Raw genomic sequence first — 24,055 nt, 5'->3', positions numbered from 1 at the left:
CAGGTAAAAGATGCACTCTCTAAAGCCAAAAACACAGCATCCATGGAACCGGAGAACATCCCAGGCTGTGTTTTACACTAACTTCAGAACGAACTGGCTCCCCACTTAAGCCTCATGTTCAATAATAGCCTCACATCTGGCTTTGTGCCCACTGAATGACACACAGCAACAGTTATCCCACTCCACAAAGGGGGAGCCACCATTGATCCTGGGAACTATCGACCTATTAGCCTGACGAGCCTGGTCTGCAAGGCCATGGAACGTATCAACATGTAACTCATAAACAAAGACATTGGTAACCTCCAAACTCTGGATCCCACCCAGTTTGGGTTTGTGAATGGAAGATCATGCCTTCTGAACCTGATTGACTTCTTTGAGGCAGTCACCAAAGCCGTGGATGAGGGTAAGGTGGTTCACACAGCCTATCTTATCCTCGCCAAGTCTTTCAACACCATCCCCATTCTGGAAATATAGCTAAACTCACTAAACTAGGTATAAATCCCTACATCACAAGATAGGCTGCCAACTGGCTCACTGACAGAACCCACACTGTAAAAGTTGCAGACTCCAAATCTGACCTCAAAGCAGTGACAAGTGGAGTACCACAGGGTTTCGTCCTGGGACCTCTCCTGTTTGATATCTACTTCTCTGAAGTACAGGCTAACACAGAAGGCCTCTGGCTAATGAAGTTCGCAGATGACTGCAAACTAGGAGCCATAGTCAAGCCCCCAAATGATGTGGAAATCTTACAGAAGGGCCTCACTGAGACAAATGCCTGGTGTCAGAGCCATGGCCTCAAGCTCAGTGCCAAAAATTGCAGTGACATCCCCTTTGGTAAAAACTCTGTATCCATGAACTACCACATAAGCAGCAATCTACTTAACACCGAATGCGTGATAAGAGACCTTGGGACCCAGGTGGATAGTAGTCTCTCCTTTGATAGTCACATCGCCACAGTAGTCAGGAAGTCCTTCTCCGTGGCACACCTCATCATAAAAGGGTTCTCATCCAGGAAAAAAGAGATCATTGTTCCCCTCTACTCGACACTCATTAGACCCATTATAGAGTACAACGCCCCTTTTGGAATGTACCTCACAAGACATTTGCAGCAGCTGGAAAGGCCACAGAAGTACCTCAAAAAGAGGATTACTGGTCTCAAACAAATGCCCTACACTGACCGCCTCAAAAAACTCCAGCTTTACTCTGTAGCATATCACCTACTCCGAGGTGATCTCTGCCTATCATATAAAACTATGTCAAACCCAGAGCTGTTGGACATGCTACACCTAAAGAAATCCCAATCCCTCCGAGGTACATGCTCTAGGGACCTAAACCTTGTCACCACAATAAACAGGACATGCTGGAGGGATAGATTCTTGTCCCAGAGACTTCCTATACTTTGGAACAAGCTACCCATCTATGTCAAGCAAAGTTCTTCATTAACACTCTTCAAGAAAAATCTTGATGAGTGAATGGCAAATAGGAAATACACCCTGGGGATCACTTCTGTGTCTCTGCTTGACAGTGGCACAGGAAAATAACTTTTTTGGGTGGTGTAAGCCATGGAACCTTGTTGGCTAGGCTTACGTAGGCCCTTGGGCCGATAGCCTAGTACCTACCTATGAACCTATGAACCCCAGAGACCTCTTAAATATGGAAATATTAATCTCAAGGCTCCAGCTTAACTTCAACAAGCACATTATAATTATTGCCATTTACATCCCACAGGTAATAACCCTTCCATCATAGAAAATCTTCTCTGTCGGTATGCCTCCACTTTTATGCAGGAAACTATTATAATGGGGAACTTCAACTTAGCCTGGACATCCTGCTCCTCAGAAAACCCTGCAAACTTTATCTGTTTCACAATTTCTCTCAAATGATACTAGCCCCAACCAGAATAGATAAACACAGAAATAAACAATCAATCCTTGACTGGACACTTACCCACAAATCCTCCCTTGGTCACCTTGCTGGCTGCCTACCAGACAGAGTCAGTGGTCATCACCCCACCTACTGTCTCAGGCAATGGTCTTGCATTCAGAAAATACCTTACTTAAATATGTTTGTAACAAAAGTTATTTCTCTGCAGAGAGTTTTAACTCCCTCCTACATCAATGTTACTGGACCCATATTAAACACTTTCCCATTGATTCTGCAGTCCAATACTTGAACAGTACCTTCCTAGATATACTTAATAGTCTGTCACCCCTTAAGACGATCTGTGCTAAATCAAAACATCTTCCATGGGCAACAAAGGTCACCAAAGAACTCCTCAGACAAAGAGATTGGGCTTGGTGTTAATATCAAGAAACTAAAAACCAAGCCTCTTTGGCGTCATATTGACAATTAAGAAACTGTGCAAAAAAACAAATAAAAAATGACAAAAACTATTACACTACTATACAGCAAAACAGCCAAAACAACCCCTAAAAATTCTGGGCAGCCTTAAAATAACTCCTTAATCCTGGTCAAACTGCAGTGCCACCCCAGACACCAAAAATACCAAAGATAGCATAGCTGAATAATTTAATTTGCACTTTATTAACTCAGTTTTCCCCTCATAAATAACAGCAGTAATACTGCCCCAGTGATAGCAACTGAATTAATACATATCTCCAATTCTGTCTCTATAAAACCAATACAATCCAATACTATAAAAAAGATCTACTCAACTGAAACCCACATAGTTTCATAGGTTAGTACTAAGCTAACTGCCCTTGCGAGCCATTTTAAGGCTAGCCAATTATCCATGGTGAGACTCAAACCCTGCACTTTGTGTTTGTAAGGCAAACACCTTAACAATTAGGCCACCCTCCCAACTCTATACTTTGCTGCTCTCAAATGAATTTCTCAAACTGACAGCAGACACCATTTTATATCCCATTTCTCTCCTAATTAACCTGTTAATTTCTGAACAATACATCTCTAAGTTGGGGAAAATCTTGTACATCATCCTTCTGTACAAAAGTGGCTCATCTACAGATTTTTTTATTTACAGACCAATTGCTATAGTATCACCTTTAGCCAAAATTCTCAAAAAGTGTATACACACACACCTCCTAGACTACTTCATGAGTAAACCAGCATGGCTTTAGACCCAAGCATAGTACCACAACCACCTTATTAAGTTTCATGAACACTACCAGTGAGCTCAGAAACAACCAACATGTTTCTTCCATCTTCCTGGACATGTCTAAGGCATTCGAGACACAGTATTGCACCAAAAATTACTGAAAGAACAAGCATCCCTTAACCTATCCAATCTAGATCCATCTTGGTTTCACAATTACCTAAATGGGTGCCAGAAAGCAGTTAAGTGGCAAAACTCTCTTCCCTTTTATGCATCTCAGTAGGTGTGCCAGAAGGTTCCATCCTTGGCCCATTGCTCTTTACCATCTTTACAAATAAACTCCACTTTGCCACCCAACTAGCAATCATCATACAATATGCAGATGATGTCACCCTCATATGCTCATCTCCATCCCTCCCAGAACTCCTAGAAAAAAAAAACAACAATCCTTTATAGACATAGAAAATTATCTCACAAACTACCAACTTATTCTCAATCCAAACAAAAGAAAGATAATGCTATTCTCAAACTCCAAAACATATACTACCCCTTTTATTATCATCTCATCCAAAAAAAACAAACTTGAACCAGTAGAACACACCAAGCTTCTCAGATTATCAATAGATAACTGCCTAAAATTTGAGAAGCATCTAGCACTATCCATTAAAAAGGTGCACATAAAACCTGGGGCACCTGTTACCTCACCACCACCAGTCAGTCCATCACCAGGACACACCTGCTCTCCACCCTTCTTTATGCCTCTCCCATTTTCACTAAACTTAGAAAAAAATATAAATAAATTGGAGTCCTGTTACAATAAAATAGCTAGACTTGCTACAAACCATTCCAACAGATCACATCACTGCTCTGTCCTTCATGAACTAAAATGGAGAGAACTACCCAACCTACTGTCCCTGAACCAATTAACCATTGCACACCTCATCATTCATCAACCCACTAACTGCTCTGCACTCAATAACTTAATCCAGCTTTACTCTAACTCCCGCACATTATGATCCTCTGACAATCACCTACTCAAAGTCATTAAATCCAAGAATCCCTTTGGAGAGTCCCTCTACTCCAACGAGATATCCAAAAAATGGAATTCTACTCTTCAACACATATGAAACACCACCAGTACTTCCAGATGTAAGCTACTACCTAGAGAATACCTTAACAACAACTGGCTATGCTCCTGTACTACACCAGGTTGACCCTTCACTCAATACTTACTATTTGACACATTAATCCTTATCTCTCCTATTCTGCACTTTGCCTCCTCTCCTCTGCAATCTAACCTATTCTGCACTCCTCTTCATTCATTAGCCCAGGTACTTAGCCCTATATACAACACTAATATTCAGTCAGAATGACTGTAGATGAAAAAAGTTTTACATGTCAAGTGACCATATTGTGCTGCATTGTGTAACATAAGTAATTAGCTATGTGTAAATGTTATTACTTTTTGTTAACCTATTCCAAAACTGTAAAGCATAAAGTTTTGTCTTGATGTTAATTAACAACTATCAATGTAATATGACTTTGATGTACTGTAGTGAAGCTTTTCACCCCAGGCCTCCACTGAAAATGAGCTCCTGGTCCAGTCAGACTTTCCCGGTAAACAAATGAAAAATAAAATAAATAATTTTCAGATTAAATGAACAAGACTACAGCACTTTAACTTAACAATTTTATCATGAATTAATTGTGCCTTACTTTTAATCAAACCCTCATTCCAAAATGTGACTATGCTCAAGCCTATATATACCCATTAAAATAGCCCTACTGTATCAAAACTTGTCAGATACATTTGGGAATCATGGCTAGGCCTAAAAAAGACATCTGAGGTCATTAATGTAGTAATCACCTATGAAACTATGAACCTAATAGTGACACAAAGAAGGAATAATATTTTCATCTTTCTCTCCTGATTTTCTGTCAGTATTTGATTTCACTTTTTTTCTATGCTGTATTTTCTATTAACTTGCATGTTATCTTTATTTGTTTTGTTATAGCTGTTTGGATTGTATAAAGTTCTTTGTTGAGACATGTTTAATGAGTTAGGATAAGGATAATTAATATCAAAGCTACCAATTGTTTTGACAGTGTTACAAAACTGTGACTGCAACATAAACCAGTCAGTTGAAACAAAATCTGTTAATTACATGGGTCAGATTTCTCACATTTGGAGACTGATCTATAGTTATTAGTTTGAAAGGAACTTCTAATTTAGATACATTTTCAAGCTTGTCATTCAAACATTCCTTAAAATGTTGTATCAGAGTTCGTCACTAACAAAAATTAAATGAAGCAACGTAATGAAAATTTCAATTAACCATACTGAAACAAGTATAGCACATTGCATCCATTTCTCCTGCCTCAGAACTGCAGATCCATAGGCCTGGCCTCATAGTTAGGGGAAGTCCTGGAGAAGATACTGAGGTAAGGGTAGCTGGTTTCCTGAAGAACAACATGCTGCAGGATAAGAACCAGCATGAGTTTGTGGAAATCATGTCATTTCAGTCTACAGTCCAGTTCTTTTTCTTGCCTGGATCATGATGGAACTTGACAAAGAAAACCTAGATGAGCCTTAATGGCATGTCGTCAGCAAAGCCTTTGTCTCAGCACTTTACATGAAATTTCCTGTGAAGCAGAATAGCAGTTAACCCATTCATGCCTAGAGCATCAATGTTCTGCTTCGTGCCTGCAACACTAGTTGAGTGGTCTGCTTTGACTAATTTGAGTACATAGCATTTGAAAGGGAGACTGAACCACCCAAAGAGCTGTTGCTACAATGCAGCTTCATCCTGGTGTTTAATTTCTGTTATGCAATGCCATGATTAAGAACCTTAAATATGAGAGCATTATTTAAAGCAAATAAGTAAGGCAAAAGTTGCTTTACTTTTTAATGTAAGACTTCTTTTCACATTTAATTATAACCTTGACTGAGAAATCAAGGCAATTGCTATTCAGGCTAACATAAGTCAGACATATAAGACCTCATAAACTGTTTGCTGGCAAGTGTTAGTTGACAGAGCCCTGTCAAAGAAAAGTAGCAAGGGGTCTCATTAGGATTCATCCTGCAGCCATTTTCATTTGGTATCCTTTTACTGGACTTTATGAGGTACATTTATAACTGGACAAGGCTATTTACAAATGGTAATTAAGAGTGTTAGGACAATAAAGGATGAAGATAAAGCTTTAAAAGGGACTTGAGGAAACTGGCAACGTTTACTGAGAAATATATTCTAAGTCCCAATACAGTAAAGTGTAAAGCATTTCACCAGAGATAATTATAGCTGTGGTACTAACAGCTATAATTATCTGCAATATACATACAAATAAAGTTAAGGCCAGCAAGCTATCGGGCTACATATTTAGGAGAACAGCCTACAGAAATAAAGAAGTTGTATTACTCTAATAGACATCTGTGTAAGATTCAGCAAGAGTTGTGTATGCAGTTCTGGTGACTGTTCAGTGACAACAAACTAGTTAAGAAGCTTCAATGAAGAGGTAACTTGATAATAAATGAACGGAGGACAAGGGATTAGGGAAGGGGTCATGGAATTAAATTTGTTGGCACAGGAGGATAGAAGGGGGAAATGAATAATAATATGGGTACATGAGGTGGGTAGTGAATGGTCTGGTGGCATACAGCTCATGGGGAACAACAGAAGAAGGAGGAGGGGACAGGCCTATCAAATTAAAGATACAAAATTCAACCTATGCATTAAAATTTACCTTATCTGATAGCATAACATGTAAGTGTAAAAGGTAACCTGAACATATACTGGACTTTAGAATAGCAAAGCCATTCATTAAGGATTGTGATTGTTGATGACATAGGCAGCAGGCATTGGAGGGGCAAATAAAACATATCTGCTGAAAAAGAGCAGACTACATAGACAGATTTTTCTTTTTGTGACATCACAACAGTGTAATATAATGTAATGTATATTAAATGTCTTCTTCTTGTGCCAGTACATAGTAATTAAGCTTTAAATGATCCAGTTTCCTCATTGTATCAGACTATATCATTACCTCTAGCATAAGTTATATTGGAAACAGCATTACAACGTCAGAGATGTGGAAAGCACATTTTAAGGATTACTGTGTGAATAACTGTGAGTAAAAAGTCTAGCTAGAAATGTATAATAGATGTCTGCATGTATCACAACCATGGAAATCTTCAGTCTTTCCTTTGCATTCTTAAGTTGGGGGTACTTTAAGTTTGCCAGCAGTTCTAATGCTCTAGCAATATGTTTAACTTCAGTATCATCTTCTCACATACCTTGGTCACATTCTAGCTACTGTAACCTGCTTTGCATTCAGTCACACGACAAAAGCTGAAGTCATGGGGTTATTATAGTTTCAGGACCATGCAAGCATTTCTAGGTTGAGGGGTTGTTAGCAATTTAATGCTACAGCTGTTCTGTGCACCATATAATTGTTTGTTCACAGAACATTTTACACTTGAACAGCTGTAAGTGCATCATGGACTAACTCCATTTCCCCTTTAATTAAGTTTTAATTTAAATAGTTTAGTTTGCATGTGATAGTGGGTAAAGTGTATCTTTCATTGCAGATGTTTATTATGTGTAATCTTGCCTAATTTAGCCTGTTACTGCTTTGTGTCCTTCACTTGTTCTACAAATACAGTAACTTAAAGTAAATGAACATGCTTTTTCTGAAATTAAAGCAGAGTATGACATTTATGTTGGCTATTCTCTACTAATGTTCGGCAGGTTGTAAATGTTTCTTTTCTGGTAATTGAAAACATACGCTCATTTAGCTAATGCTTTGTATTTCCACTTCTATAATCAGGCTTTGATCACAAACCAGAGCTGTTACAGTAGTTTTGCTTCAAGAAATGCTAATTACAGATTCTTACTGTACTGTTTTGTCTCTCAATACAGCAGAGCTTGCTGACAATGGAACAGATTATGTCAGTAGAAGAGACTCAGATCAAGGATAAAAAATGTATACTTCTTCGGATAAAGGGAGGAAAACAGTTTGTCCTACAGTGTGAGGTAAGACAAGTTTCTGGCTTTAAGTGAAAGTGACATTGCAATCAAAACTTTACCTGTCTCCAAGCTTAATATTTTTAAAATGGGTAATGCTTTGACAGGAGTTCTGCTGCAATTTATAGCATTCAGGTCTTCAGCCTGCCTCTTTTTTATTCAGATTTTAACAGATGAATTCATTGTGACTGTAACTGTTTTTTAACTGACTTGGGCTAATTCATGCCAAATCAGTATTGGCTAAACTTTTGGATATCTGTGGCATCCCTTAAAGAGCAGTGAGCATATAAAAGACAAACTTCACATAAACGCTTTCATTTGCCGTGTCATTTCTACTTAGCTGAAGAATGTGAAGCTTCTTCCTGAATGTCTTTACAAGCTTAAGGTCCAACTTTTTAAGTGGCTTTTCTCTCTCTGCCTGCCAGCTATCAAACCTTCCCCCTATTGGACTCATTCATTCCCTATCGATGGGGAATCTCCAGATCCATTAAAGCAAGCGCTGTCTGGAAGGGCCATCAGTAGGAGATTTATTTATTTTTATTTGTCATTTGATTACCAGGGTGGTCTGACTGGGTCTACAGAACCTGTTTTCAACAGAGGCCTGGGGAGAAAAGCTCCACACACAATATAATACAAATACAGTATAATCCAATACAATAAAGATTACATTAGAAATACAATACAAAAAATAAGTTGAAAGAACAAACTGCTGCAACATGTTGCAATATATTACTTCACATCTAGACAATTCTATGGGTCTATATTACATATTCGAACATATAAATAAAAAAAAAAATGAAAAATAAAAAACTAAAGGGTGTAAGCATGGGGCAAGCTGCCATGCAGCCCCCACCCCCCACTACTTAAATATACCAAATCCAAGATCGCACTACAGTGTAGGGAATGGTACATTTTTCATTTACGCACTGTAGCGTACTGAAGTGCGATCTCAGAGTTGGTATATTTAAGTAGTGGAGGTGTGTGAGGGTGCAGCCCCACGCATGGGGGGTGCAGGGGGGCTTGCCCCCTGCTTAAACCCTTTCCTTTTTCTTTTTTTTTTAATATTATTTTTTTACATATTTGAACATTTGAATGTTCGATCACTAAAGGTCGATCTTTAGCGATTCGAACATTTAAGCATTCAAATATGTAATATAGACCCCAATTCTATACAGTTAAAACATTACAGACGATAATAGTAACTCTCATCATATATGATGTAGATAGTGTCCAAAAAAAAAAGTACGTAGGTAGTGCAATGTGTGACATTGACTGTTATAGTACATGCAAAATAGAATGTTGGTTTCAGTTAGGAAAATAGCAGCCAGAAAGTTAGTGATGCAGATAGACAGTGAGAGAGAGTTAAAAAGAATAGAAGTAATAAAGCCTGAGCAGTAACTTAAGGATATGGTATAGAAGCAGAGAAGGAGTTAGAAGAGCTTTAGGATCTTGAAGTCTGTGAGAGATTCAAATGTGACAGAAGAGGAAGACCTGAGCAGTAGGCAGGCTTCATGAAGGAAGAGAGCCATGTATTTTTCAGATGATTTTTTAAAGAGGCTTTGAAATGGGTTAGGCCAGGCATAGACCTGGTAGCTAGAGGTAGTGAATTCCAAAGTATATAGACAGAGTATGAATACAGAGAGTGACCAGGTTTTCTTGTGGGTTTTGAGATAGCTAAGAGATTTTCATCTTCTGATCATAGGGATCGATTTGGTGTGTAAGGTGTGACTAGATTGGCTAGTGCAGGGCAGGCAGTAGGCTTGAAAATGGGATTGTGCAAGGTGGCTAGCTGAATAAAGGAAAGTTGGTTGGGGAAATAAAGCCAGTTTAATTCTAGGAGTGATTTACAGTGGTGTGCGTGTGTGACATTTAGAGTTTGTGGCAAACTTTGCAACTTTGTTGTAGCACTATTCCAACTTGCTTAGGGTAGAATTTTGTAAGTTAGTTAACATAGGGGTACCGTAAAGAAGGGAGGGAAGTAAAAATGTTTTTGCAAGAGTAGTTTTGTTTGCTGCAGTAAGGAAATGTTTGTTTCGACATGAGTCCCAGTTTTTGATGAGTTTTCTTTATATTTTGCTGTATATGGGGGTCAAATGAAAGTTTATTGTCAATGATAACACCTAGAAGTGTGGTTTCCTATACTGTTTCTGTGGCAGTGTTGTCAGATGCAAGGATGTTGAAATGATCATTGACAGGGGAGTTTTTTTTGGGATGAAAGAGTGCTCCTTTTGTCTTCTTTGTATTAAGAAAGAGTTGGGCATTTCTTAGCCAGGATTCTATTGCAGTAAAGGACTATTGAGTTTTTGAGAGTAGTTCTGGTAGTGATTAAGTAGTACAGATTATGGTGGAATCATCAGCATATTGAATGAGGGCCCCAGGGTGAGAGGCAGTGTGAAGGTTGTTTGTGAAAATATTGGAGTAGGGGTCTTATGATGAGCCTTGGGGGACTCCAGTATGGTTGTGGAGAAAGAGTGACAGTTCTTTAGATGATTTCACTGCTTGTTTATGATCCTTGAGGTAGCTCTGAAACCATTTTACTGTGTTATGTGAGAAACCTAAGTTAGACAGTGTGCTCAAAAGTAAGGGCTGAGACACTATGTTGAAGGCCTTGGAGAGATCAAGGTATACTGAGGCTGTATAGCATCTTGCATCTCTGGTCTTGTTCACGGTGTCTGTAAAAGATAATAGGGCTATAGCTATGCTGTGTCTAGGTCAGAAGCCATGTTGGGTTTTGGTTAGAAGATTGTTTTCCAATAGATATTGTATCACCTGCTGATGGATACCGCTCTTGAGAATTTTGGATATGAGTAACAAGATTGATATAGGATGGAAACTGGATGGCTCAAAAAAGTTGCCTCCTCTGTGGATGGGGGTGATTTGAAATTGTTTCCATATAGTAGGTACTTCTGATTCCGATAAAGACCTATTTATAAGGAACAAATAATCAATCAATAGTGCTATCAAGCTCCACATAAACCGAGTAAAAAGAAAAAAGCTTGGATTAGGAAACAGCAGCCAAAAAAAGTGGTGAAATATTTATTGAAATCCACAATGTTCAGCGCTTTCATTCCCAAAGCACTGGGACTTCATCAGAACAAATTCCAATAATTTGTACCTTGTTTAAATAGTCTACTTAAGTCATGGGACACAAAACATAGTTTTTAAAGAGATACAGTGGTAAAATTAAAACCTATAACTTGAGCTTACTTATAAGTTACATACGATGTAAAACACATAAAAAAATATATATAACTCTAATTATAATACTTGTGCTCTAGTTTTCAATATAGGGCCTAAAGAAATTTGGTCGTTAAGACCAGATGGCATATTAGAGTTCAATATGAGTTGCCAAAAGACTTCACATCCTTTTATTTGTAACTCCCACCTGCTTATAAGTCAGATACAATGTAAAACACATTAAAAAAAAAAAAAAAAATATATATATATATATATATATATATATATATGTGGGTCTACTTCATAATATCGACAGACTATTTGACATTCATTTGGTTGACAGCTCATTTGATCCACAACCAGTATTCAAGGCAAAAAATTTGGATTTGCCCCCCTCCGCAGTGTTGTGCGACCCTGGAGTTGGTATATATAGTTGGGGGGGGGGGGCACAGCCACCCACATTGGGGGGTGTGGGGTGAAGCCCCCCACCTGTTTTCTTTAAAATGTGTAGTTTTGTTGTATTTTCATGTTTTATATGGAAATAGGTGGGGGCTGTGCCCCCCACACCCCCCCTAACTATATATACCAACTCCAGTGTCGCACAATATTGGGGAGGGGGGGCAAATCCCTCTTAAGTGCCTTGAATGCTGGTTGTCGATCAAATGAGCTGTCGACCAAATGAATGTCGATCAAATGGTCTGTCGATCTTATGAAGTAGACCCATATATATATATATATATATATATATATATATATATATATCTATCTATCTATCTATATATATATATATATATATATATATATATATACATATATACATATATATATATATATATATATATATAGTCCATTTTTTGGACTACAAGTGTTTTACATTTGATTTTATGAAGTGCTTGTTAAAGTTTACGGCTATTTGTGATGGAGGTGTATCAGGTGATAGGATGTGCTGTCCATTTCTTCCAGGGTTAAGTGGATAAGATATGGAGTGCCAAAATTTACTGGGGTTGATTTTATGCTGGAGTTGAAGCTGGGAATAATATGGCATCTTATCTCTGTTGATTGGTTTTGTCACTTTGCTATGCAGTGTTTTGAAATTAACATGATTTTCTTCATTTTTGTTTTGTTTCTAGGTTGACCAGGCTAGGTCCCTTTCCTTCATCAGGTGTTTACATTCCTTAGAGAGCCATGGTGCCGAGTTCTTTTTGATTCTTTTCATACGAATGGGAGCTGGTGTATCAAGTATGTGAAGGAAGGTGTTATTAAAGTATAGTACAGCATCATTAAGGGGTAGCTGCTTAAGGGGTGTCCAGTCTATTTCATGTAGGAGATTGTTGAATTTATGCTGACAAATATTAGTTGAGTTCCTAAATGATTTTATAGTCTGCACACTTAGTTTTTGGGAGTTTGTTCTAAGGGAATAAGCTGGTAGATATCTCTCAGGGAGCTAAACTGTGTACCAGAAGTGGGGTAATTTGCAAGGTGGGATAATAGAATCCAGTCTAAGGTGGATTGGCAGGTAAGATCTTTGCTGTATGTTGTTGGAGCATTGATAAACTGAGAAAAAACATACAGATTTATACTATTTGTGGGGGAGTCAGAAGCTATGGTTTGCCAATCTACATTTACGTCTCCTAAGATTATTGTTTCAATGTTTGTTGTTTGGGGTGTCCAGGATAAATTTTTTTCAACACTGGTATATTGTTACTTGGTTGGATATATATTGCTATTATGCAAAGTATTTTTGATATATTGAAGTTCAAAAAGGAGATTAGTACCATAGCACTGGAAAAGATGGCTATATTACTGGTGTAGGGTGTGATGTTAAGTGTAGAGGGATATAGAAGTGCTATCCCCCCCCCTTTTTTTAGATCTATCTTTTCTGGTTATTGAAAAGCTTGGAGGTATTATTTCTGAGTCTTTTACATTAGGGTGTAGCCATGTTTAAGTAAGGGCTAGTATGTCAGGTTTATTTTGATCAATCCAGGCATGCAGTGGGACTATTTTATTACATATACTTCTAAGGTTAAGTGTAAGTATCCTTAAATCTTTGGAGTAACACTTGCGGTTAGGATTAGAGGGTGGGCCAGGGTTAGGATATATATCTCCACATTTGAGTAGATAGGTAATGAGGAATGTGTACCATGGGAAGTTTTTTTTTATTCCTAGGTGAAGATACTGCTATTAAGAGTGGTTTCATAGGAGGTGAGAAGGCAAGTTTGTGGCTTGAATAAAATGGGAGGGGAATAGGGCAAAAGCTGGGAGGAGATACATGAGAAGCTGTGTTATTTATTGGGGAGAGGATTGGAGGAGGTTGTGTATTGGTGTGTGGGGGTATAAGAAGATATGGTTGTAGTAAGGTTAAGAATTAAGAGTAAAGAGGTTAGACAGGTTAGGAGGAGCATATCAGCTGCGATGGTGGGTTTAATAAAATAGTAAAAGTGGTATTTGTGTGTTAGAATGTAATATCAGGTGCAAATAAAGATTGTTATCATGTGATTTGTGTGCAGCTGAAGGTAAGGTTGGAAATGTTTTGACTTCACAGTGGGCTTTGATAATGTGGTTATGTGTTTTACCTTGTAGTTTGTGATAAGGATGGGTGGGGGAGGTGTGATTGATCAGTAGTAAAATTATGATGCAATGCTTGTGTGTGTATAGTAGAAGAGAAGGTGGTAAGCCTGGAGTTAATGTAAAATAGTTTGAGGTGGTCATTGTATTCTAATGGTAAAGCAGAGTAAAATGCAAAAAATTATAGTAGAGGGCATGTGAATTCAAGGTGATGGATGTAAGGGAGAGCAGATAAGTTTGGCTAAATAAAAGCAAGTAAGGTGTGCATGAAATGTGGGTTTGGACAAGGTAGCGTTGTATTTAACTGGATCATAGGAATGAGGGGGAGTGGTTTGCTCACATTATGAGTAGAGGAGCTGGGGAGGGTGGGATATGGGTCAAGGGTAGGAGAGTGGAGTGAGCGGAGTGGGAAGTACCCCCCAGATGGTTTACCACCATAAACAATCAGTGAGGCAGGATGTTCATGGATCAAAGACAAGGTTTCTGAACTCTAAATGCTTGCCTCGAGTCACAGCATCGAATTTTATAGTTATGAGCTTTTCAATGTCTTTCCAGGGATATGTTACACTGATAAGAGTGAAATATGCTGAAATATTAATGTAGCTTCACCTTCAGCAGTAAAAGGTCTGTGAGTGTGGGTGACTGGGAGTGAGGGTGGGGATATCCTTCCAGCAGATTCAACACTACAAAACAATACATACTAGACGTAACAAATTAAGTTATTAGTTTGAGTCTTGAAGATTGCCTTACATAGATTTAACTTGGGTATTCGTTGCTTGTGAACTTTTGCCAACTGCAGGTGTAATTCAGCTGTGCAAGTTCTTTAGGTAGTGCGGTATGATAAGTCTGACCGCTGCTGCTGCTGCAGAAGGTACACGTGCTTGTTTCACTGGGAGGAAGAGAACAGAGAAAAAGTTAAGGATTTCTTGATGGTTGAACTAGTTAGGTACAGTACTATTTGTCTATATTCATCCACTTTAAGTAATGTCTGGCAAACAAGAGTAGTGTACTATATTTCACAGTTGTACATTTCATCTGTCTAGCCTTTAAACAGGACAATTAGCTTACAGGAGATATTGTAGGTATGCAAGATTGGGATTGCTAAAAACAAAAATGTTGGCTTCCACAGTATAGGACAGAAAGAAAAATAAACTAAACTAACAAGAGATACGTGCCGGCATGCAAGTGTGGGGTTACTGAGATGTAGGCTTACAGATGCTAGAGGGACAGGTAGAAAGCATTTCTGTTAGTTCCCACTCTTTGCTACACGACATACAGTCTGTAAATCTGATATTTAAGCACTTAGAAAAGGCAGCCAGCTAGACTGTGTAACATATATGAAAAAAGGAAGCAACTCTATAGAGAATGACAAAACTCTTCACAGAAACTCTCATATATTAACAATCGCCTACATTATCTAGTAACTGTGCTGTTCATGTTGTTGTTGTGTCTTTCAGCTTTTCCCGGTTAGGGGTCGCCACAGCAGAACTCCGGTCCACTAATGATTGGTAGTTGATTTTTACGTGCCGAGTTACCAGCCCTGACACACAACCTTCAACGAAGGTACGCCCATTCACGCATGTCTCCATGCAGAAGATGCTCTAGCTGAGAATCGAACCGGACAGCGTCTTATTGTGAGGTGACAACGCTACTGCAGCACAAACATAAAATCAGGTATTACAATAGAAGCCTTTAGTAGAAGTGAGTGGAACCATATATACATAATATAAACATATGTACTACAGATTAGCAGGGAGAAAGGAAAAAAAAAAAGAAAAACACTTAGCCAGAGAGCAACAGACTACAGGCTTACTTGATATAATTACAGTACAAATAAGAAAATTTTGATGGTTTCACTCAATCCTACTGTAAAACACCCAGCCAGTAGAAACTTGCTGATACAATTTCTACACATTAATAACAGAAAGACAAACTTTGCTGCTATTACTGTAACCTAGAGTAAAAGGTCAGTGGACATATGCTGATGTATTTACTACACATTAACAGCAAATGACACCGCACTTAGCCAGAATTAAACACAGTGAAATCTTAGTTATATTTTCTAGTACAAGTTTAAACCAAAATGAAATAAACTATAATGATAAAAAAAATACAAGAATCCGATGTACCATTTTGTAGAGTGAAGCAGATGGATGGAGAGAACACTTGGGACATGGGGTTGTGAAGTGACTCTGAAGTTGGAGCCACAATGGCAAATGTAGTGAAAGAACAAGCTGAGATGCAGGGAGGAGCATTCAGTTCCTTGAGTGGAAAGCAGTTTCTCCCGCCTCCTCAGAGAGTTTACCACCATAAACAATCAGTGAGGTGGGATGTTCATGGATACAAAGACAAGGTGTCTGAACTCTAAATACTTGTCTTGAGTTATAACATTTAATTTTATAGTTATGGGCTTTTCAATTTTTTTCCAGGATGTATTACACTGATAAGAGTGAAATATGCTGAAGTGTTAATGTAGCTTCACCTTCAGCAGTAAAAGGCCTGTGAGTGTGGGTAAGTGGGTGTGGGGGTGGGGATATCCTTCAAGCAGACTCAACACTACAAAACAATACACACTAGACTTAACAAATTATTAGTTTGAAACTTGAAGATTGCCTTACATAGATTTAAATTGTTAATTTGTTGCTTGTGAACTTTTGCCAACTGCAGGTATAATTCAGCTGTGCAAGTTCTTTAGGTAGTGCGTTATGATAAGTCTGACCACTGCTGCTGCTGCTGCAGAAGGTACATATGCTTGTTTCACGTTTTGTAGAGTGAAGCAGCTGGACGGAGAGAACACTTGGGACAGGGGATAGTGAAGTGACCATTAAATTGTATTATTGTTGGCATCCTGGAAATGACTTCCTTTTATGTGCAACTCTGAAACTCTGTTCCTGTTCAGGAGGATGGGGTACATGCATAACCATGGAGACTCACATTGTCCTCCCCATGTGACAGCACATACCTGTGCACTTGATAATAAGGGTGACCAGCAGTAGTAGCTTTGTGAGTTATAAGCTTGTCTCAGGGCGCCAACTGCAGTGATGTCCTTCATGTGTGTCATGGCCTTCCCTGCCACCTCTATGAAATGAGCATGCCCATCATTCCCTGCCAAGCCTGTCAATTACCTGAGTCACTAATCAAACATGGGTCACCTGGGCCAAAATCAGAGCGTTATCCTTCTGTGCTACCAGCACTATCTTAAGGCATACTTTGCCCCGAACAAAGTTAGAGTTCTTGGCACAGACTGGCTACCAGTTATTTGAACCCTCTACCTCCAGCCTTCAAAAAAAAAAAAAAACTCAGAAGATGACACAAACTAGCACTTAAAGAAATAGCTGGTTGTATACACAAGTTTGTTTTTATCCCCTTCAGTCCTGCAGAGGCCTAGAGTCTCCAGTCCTGGCAAGAAGTAGTGTAAAGCTGTCCCAGCTTGGAGTGATTCTGGAAATTATTCCACTCCTGTTCTGACTCCTACAGAGGCAGACAGTGGGATGCGTTCATTGGTTGTTGTTGGTCTTGGATTGTACCCCTCTCTGTAGTCTGTGTTAAAGGCCAGGCCAGATGCTGTTTTCCAGACATCCACTCAAAAGATAATTTCAGTTCCTCCAGAGTTTTTCAAACAAGATATACTGACTCATTTAATAGATGATAGCCCATAGTCAGATACCAATAGCACATAGTCAGATACCGCATCTCTATTAGAGAGAAAAAGTTCCAGGCATGAGACTTACACATACAGCAGCTTTGTTAATCTGTCCCCTCTAACCAGTTTTCTGAAGTAGTACATCATCAGTCTGAACATAAGTGGACTAAGAATTGAACCCTGAGGGATATACACTCCCCTGTGAGCCAATCTGTGAGTCCAAACACTGTTTGTATTTATATCATTGTGTTCTTGTACGATCATTGCACCTTACCTCTCAGCAATCCAGAATTGTGCAGAATGTCCAGATTTTTGCCTCATATTTTGATCAGTTCCTCATAAAATTTGTGGTTTTCTGGCAAATTGTGGTTTTCTAACAAAATGAAATAAACAGTACACACTCCTGCCAAAGGTGGCTCACAAACAACAAAAATCCATGCTTAAAAACAAGATGTGAGCACACCAACAAAGCTGGCTTTTTCTCAGCTTTGATGGTGTGCTCACATCCTGTTTTTAAGCCTAAATTGTGGTTTTCTGGCAAATATTTGAAGATTGTAGTTGTTGAATAATAACAAACAGTTATGTTTTGGACTTTATATCTTCAAGAAAAAGGATGCTAAGGAAAAATCTGTTATTCTATTGACTTTTTAAGTTTATAAGAGTACTATTTAAAATCTGTCCCTGGTTTAGGTCCTTTGTCCCTGTGTTATTTCTGGCTGTATTCAGAATTCTTGCACTAGGAGTTATGGCTTACATCAATTCTGCCATTGTTTCCAGGATTCCAGGAACATTGCAGGATTTCCTGAATCAGCTTTCTTAGGACCCTGTGATATGCTTTTAAAAAGTCTAGGAATACCCAGCTGGACTCATTCTTCATCTCCAGCTTAGCATTGTTACCTCACAGCAAGAGGTTCTCACGTTCGATTCTCGGCTGGGCTTGGGAGTGCCTTCTGTGTGGAGTCTGCATGTCCTCCCCGCATTTGGGTAGCGTTCGAAAATGCGCAAATGGGTGTGCCTTCGTTGAAGGTTGGGCATCGAGCTAGCACCTCGGCGTTTCGTAAAAATCTACTGCCAATCATTAGCGGACCGGAGTTCTGCTGTGGTGACCCCTTAGCGGGAAAAGCCGAAAGTCAAACAACAACAACAACTGATTTCACTGCAAATGTTGTATCTGTTGTACTGAATTCTAATCTGTATTCAAACTGTTCATTTCCCATCATACATTCAACTGCTCTGCATATTCCGTCAATCACCATCTCCAGCACTTTCATGCAGTGTGACAGGGTTTTGCAATCACTGTACTGCCTATGGTTGTGAATGTCCCTTTTGCTCTTGTACACTGGCACAAGAATGCTTATTTTCCAGACATGTTTGCTTTCATTTCCATACTGCAATAAGTTCCCAGAGGATCCATTTCTCCCTTAATTAAACCAACATCTTGACTGTATCTTGTGTGACTTCATCTAAGTCTACTGCTTTCTCAGACTTAATTTTTGCCCCACTGTTCCAACTCACTCACAAATGCTAACACCACCCCTGCTCCTGCCTGTAACCCCAACCACATACTTGACCTTAGAAAACCCCTTTCTATAGCACTACTATTACACAAGTTACTCAGACACACCCCGCATGCAGCAACACGCATGTGGAACACTACATTTCCTTACCTAGCCCTTACTGTAACCCTAATAAGCAAATACTGAGTTTGATCTGTTACCTAACTCTTAACTCTGATTAATGTAAGCACTTCTGCATACACACACACACACACACACACACACACACACCCTGTAATGCTGAAACTTTTTGTATACCCTAACATTTTAGCATTAACATCCCAAACCCAAGAAAACTTGCCCAACAAATTTGCTCACACTTGTGTCCACATCTCCTGCACATGACAACATGGATGTTAGACCATTTCTGCAGGCACTTTCAGCACTTGACAAAGTGAAAATTTGACAAATTGACAGAAACCGATATTGACATATATGGTAGCACTATGATGCAAATGTTAATGTTTTAGCCTCAGTGTGTTTGTTTCCCTTTTGTGTTTCATTTGCATGCCTTCCTTGTATCTATTTCATGTTTTGTTGTGGGGGGGGGGGGGGTTGATCTGGTTTCCTTCTGCATTCCAGAGATGTCAGTCAGTGGCTTGGAATTCATCCAGATTTCCAACAGATGTGCATGTCATGTGACAGGGTGGTAACCATGGGCATCCAACAATATCTTTTTAAGGATTAGTGTCTTTACCTTATTGCCTTTAGCCTAGTGAGTACCAGGATAGCTTCTGACATCTAATGAGGATGTATCATGAATTCGTTTTATATATGGGAGATTGAAATATTTCATAGAGAGCACGTTCACTAACAGTTCAGAACTGTGCAACCATGCAGTAGGTATATTTAAGTTTGAGGATGTGGGGGTGACACATTATTGAAGGTTTTGTTTTCAGGGAAAAGGACAGAGGTTGATTGGCCCTAGCCACAGCTCTGAGCAAGGCTGGCTAAAAATATTCTGTTAAATCACAGTTACAGAAGTGCAGAAATGAAAGATGCCACTGTGCTACTTGTACAGAAACATAGCTACTGAAGCTATCAGTGTTACAGTGGTACATGTATACATGAGGTATCCCTCCAATACACATACTCACAGACACACACAGACACACAGACACACAGACACACACACACACACACACACACACACACACACACACACACACACACACACACACACACACACACACACACACACATACATGCTCTCACATGCAAACACACACACACACACACACACACACACACACACACACACACACACACACACACACACACACACACACACACACACACTCTCAGCTAAAGTGGCACCATTAGTGGTGAAGCATTAGCAGCTACATAAATATGTAGGCATGCAAGAGTAATATACAGTGATGCTGGATCTCTGTAAATGGTAGAATTCAATACTGCTGAGATGGCAGTTAGGGAGTATGAAGCCATAATAAACTGTTAATGAGAAATATTTATTTATTTATTTATTTATTCCAGTTTGATGACCGGGGAGGTCCACTGGGCCTGGGGAGCCCGTTTTCAGTGGAGGCCCGGGGAGAAAGCTCCACAGTACAAAGTTTAATTACATGAGTAATTACAAAGAAAATTACATGATTAATTACAAAGAAAATTACATGATTAATTACAAAGAAAATTTCATGATTAGTTGCAAAGAAAGTTAGGATTACAGACAACAGGTAGCATTCTAAAGAAAAAGAGAAATAAAATATTTACAAATTAGTTCACAGGGCTTAGGGAGGTTACTTTAGTGGAGGCTCAGGGAAAAAAGCTAGACATTAAAGTTTAATTACAGAATACTTTCAGTGGAGGCTCGGGGAGAAAGTTCCACAATACAAAGTTTTATTACATGACTAATAACAAAGGAAGTTAAGGATTGCAAGCAGCAAGTAGCATTCAAAGGAGTGAGAAAAGAAATAAACAGTTTAGCTTCAGGAGTGAAAACAGGCATATAGAATCGTGGCTAGCTTTTGCAGTTTGTTAACATATATAATCATTAATTTACAGTGAGGTTAGGGAGGTAAGAAGGTTAGCCTGGGGTAAAGGGAGGGGAGAGCTTGAGAGGAATGGGTGGAAGAGTACAGTTGCATTTCCTGTTTAGATAGAGGTAAGAATGAAGTTGAGTTTTGAAGTTATTAAGGTTGTCACAGGTCCTCAGTGCGGAGGGCAGAGAATTCCATTTTTTAGCTAGGGAATAAGATAGCAGAAGCTGCCCAGCAGGGCGCTTGGGTTTATGGATGATGATCAAGTTTTGGTGGGTAGATCTAAGGGGTCAGGGGGTTATAAGGTTGCAGAATATTGGATAGGGCAGGACATTTAGTAGGTTGGAACAGTAATTTTTGTGCTGTGGTGATTTGGTGGAGGTTAAGTAGATTGGGGAGTTCAAGCCAGTTTAGAGAGTGTAGGGAGGTGCAGTGGTAAGAGGAGGATTTTGCATTTGTGGTGAATCTGGCTATTTTATTGTAACATACTTCCAGTTTGGAGGTGAGAGAGGAAGATAAATTAGTTAGCAGAGGAGCGCCATACCGTAGAGAGGGGAGTAGGTAGGTAGTGGCAAGAGTTAGTCTGGTGGAAGGAGAGAGGAAGTGATTGTTTCTGTAAAGTAGGAAGTGATTGTTTCTGTAAAGTAGGCCTAGTTTTATGTGGGTTTTCTTGATATTTAGCTGGATGTGATTGTTAAAATTTAGGTGTTCATCAATGGTTACACCAAGAAGTTTGGCTGAGGGCATGATCTTGATAATGGAGTTGTTAAGGCTGGTGATTTGGAGTAAGTTTTTTTCAACAGGGAAGGATTTTGAGGAAGAGAATAGAAGGATCTTTGTTTTGTTGTCATTTAGTGAGAGATGATTTTGGAGCATCCAATTTTCGGTGGTGGACAAAGCAGTTTGAGTTAAAAATTGGAGATCTTTTAGGTTAGAGGCATGACAGATCAGAGTGGAATCATCAGCGTATTGCACAATTTTGGTGTTAGGTATGGCTTTGTGGAAGTTGTTAATAAAGATATTGAAAAGCAATGGGCCAAGGATTGAACCTTGGGGTACTCCAGTGTGGGTAGGGAGGAAAGTGGAGGTGGCCTGACTCCATTTCATGGCTTGGGATCTATCAGAAAGGAAGCTGGAGAACCAGGTAAGAGTTTTACTGGAGATGTTGAGGTTAGACAGATGATTTAGTAGGTGACTATGGGAGATGGTATCGAAGGCTTTAGATAAGTCTAGCAGAACAGAGGATACGATATTACCACAGTCACAAGCAGAATTGAAAGAATGTAAGAAGTAGAGAAGGGCGGAGTTGGTACTGTGTCCAGGACAGAAGCCATGTTGGGTAAGGGAGAGTAGTTGGTGTTTGGTAAGGAATGGCAAGAGCTGTAAGTGGATACATTTTTCAAGAATTTTGGAGATTGAGGAGAGGATGGCTATAGGGCGGAAATTGGAGGTGTTAAAATTTTTGCCACCCTTGTGAAGTGGAAGTATAAAAGCAGAACACCATAGTTTGGGTACATAGGATTCAAGTAGTGATTAATTGATCAGGATGCTGATAGGAAGAGCAATACTGTCAGATGCTATTTTTAGGAAGGAGGAAGGAATGTTGTCAGGGGCAGTGGAGCAAGGTTTGAGTTTAGTGAGAAGTCTCTTTATTAGTTTGGTGGAGATGGGTTTGAGTTCAAAAGTGGGGGGGAGGAGGGAGAGGAGGATTGAGCAGTAGGAGGTGAAGGGTTATTGTTGATAAAGGTCTTGGTTATCTCAGCAAAAGAACAGATAAAGAAGGTATTGAACATTATTGCAATTTCAAGATCAGGTTTGCTGGAGTCTGGGCAAGGGTTATTTTTTGTCCCAGGTTTAAGGAGATAATTAATAGAGTTCCAGAAAAGGTTGGGTTTTTTTTGTGTGATTTGCTTGTAGTTTGATGTAGTAAGACTTTTTGTCTTTAATAACTTGTTTTTTTGGCTTGGTTTCTCAGCTGTTTGTATTTAAGTAAGATTTCTGGTTGTTTATGTTGGAGGTAAGCTTTCCAGGTTTCATCTCTTAGTAGCATAATTTTTTTGGTGTCTTTGGTGAGGCATGGGGTGGTATTTGCTTTAACTCTTTTTGTTCTTATTGGTGCTAGGGAGTTAAGGACAGTTATGAAAGTAGAGTTGAAGTAGTCAACGGCTGCATCTAAAGGAAGAGTTTTTAAGGGGTTCCAGTTAGTTAGCTTAAGGGAATCAGAGAAAGTAGTAGGGTCAAAGTTAGAGAGGTTGTGGGTTTAAATGTAGTTGTGGGAGTGTGGGGAAATGGGTGTAGCCCGATGGATGAAGGCAGGGAGGTGGTCTCCTAATGGGTCAGGAATGACACCAGATTTTAGGACTTTGTTAGGGTGGGATGCTAGCATCCAGTCTAGTATAGAGCCTGGGGGTTATTTTTGTTAGGTCTAGAAATAGAGTTTGTAAGTTGAGTAAAGTGAAATAGATTGATTGATATGGTGGGGTTATGGTGAATAATTTTGTTTCAGTCTATATTTACATCTCCCATGATGTAGGTTTCTAGCTTAATGTTGGAGGAGGTCCAGGAGAGGATGTCTTCCAAGATGCTAGTGTTGTTACCAGGGGGAATATAAAGGGACATGATACAGATGCTCTTATGGTTGTTCAGTTTTAGTAGGCCAGTTACAAGTTCAGCATTATTGAAAGAAGGAATGGGGTTAGGATATGGAGTGATGGACAAGTGGTTGGAGTAGATTAGGGCTACACCACCACCTCTTCAATAATGGTGGTCAGAACGGAGAGATATAAATCCAGGGGGAAGGAATTCAGAGTCGCTTATATGAGGTTTTAGCCAGGTTTCGGAGATGGCTACAATGTCAGGAGAATTGTGATTGAGCCAGGCGTGAAAGTGGGTTAATTTATTATTCACGCTTTGGAAACTGATGGTGAGGAACTTGAGGTATTTATTTGTTGTAGTTGTTAGGGGGGTTTGTAGGAGTGAAGTTAGATCCTGGATTGGGGTGAATGTCACCGGCTAAGCAAAGG

The 24,055-nt window shown here is 39.3% G+C and overlaps 1 protein-coding gene across 1 annotated transcript in view; it reads left to right on the top strand.

Annotated features, from left to right (window-relative positions):
* The window catches only part of GRK3 (G protein-coupled receptor kinase 3), a 2,112,642-nt gene that overhangs the window by 2,052,769 nt on the left and 35,818 nt on the right, over window positions 1–24,055 (top strand). Inside the window, exon 20 of the mRNA XM_044068485.1 lies at window positions 7,990–8,103. Within this exon, the coding sequence (XP_043924420.1) occupies window positions 7,990–8,103 (114 nt within the window). The remainder of the gene's footprint in view (window positions 1–7,989; window positions 8,104–24,055) is intronic.

The sequence above is a fragment of the Protopterus annectens genome, chromosome 4.part0 (genome assembly GCF_019279795.1).
Source record: "Protopterus annectens isolate FY-2018-M chromosome 4.part0, PAN1.0, whole genome shotgun sequence".
Taxonomy (NCBI): Eukaryota; Metazoa; Chordata; order Ceratodontiformes; family Protopteridae; genus Protopterus; species Protopterus annectens.
This window is presented reverse-complemented; position numbering and strand designations above follow the sequence as displayed.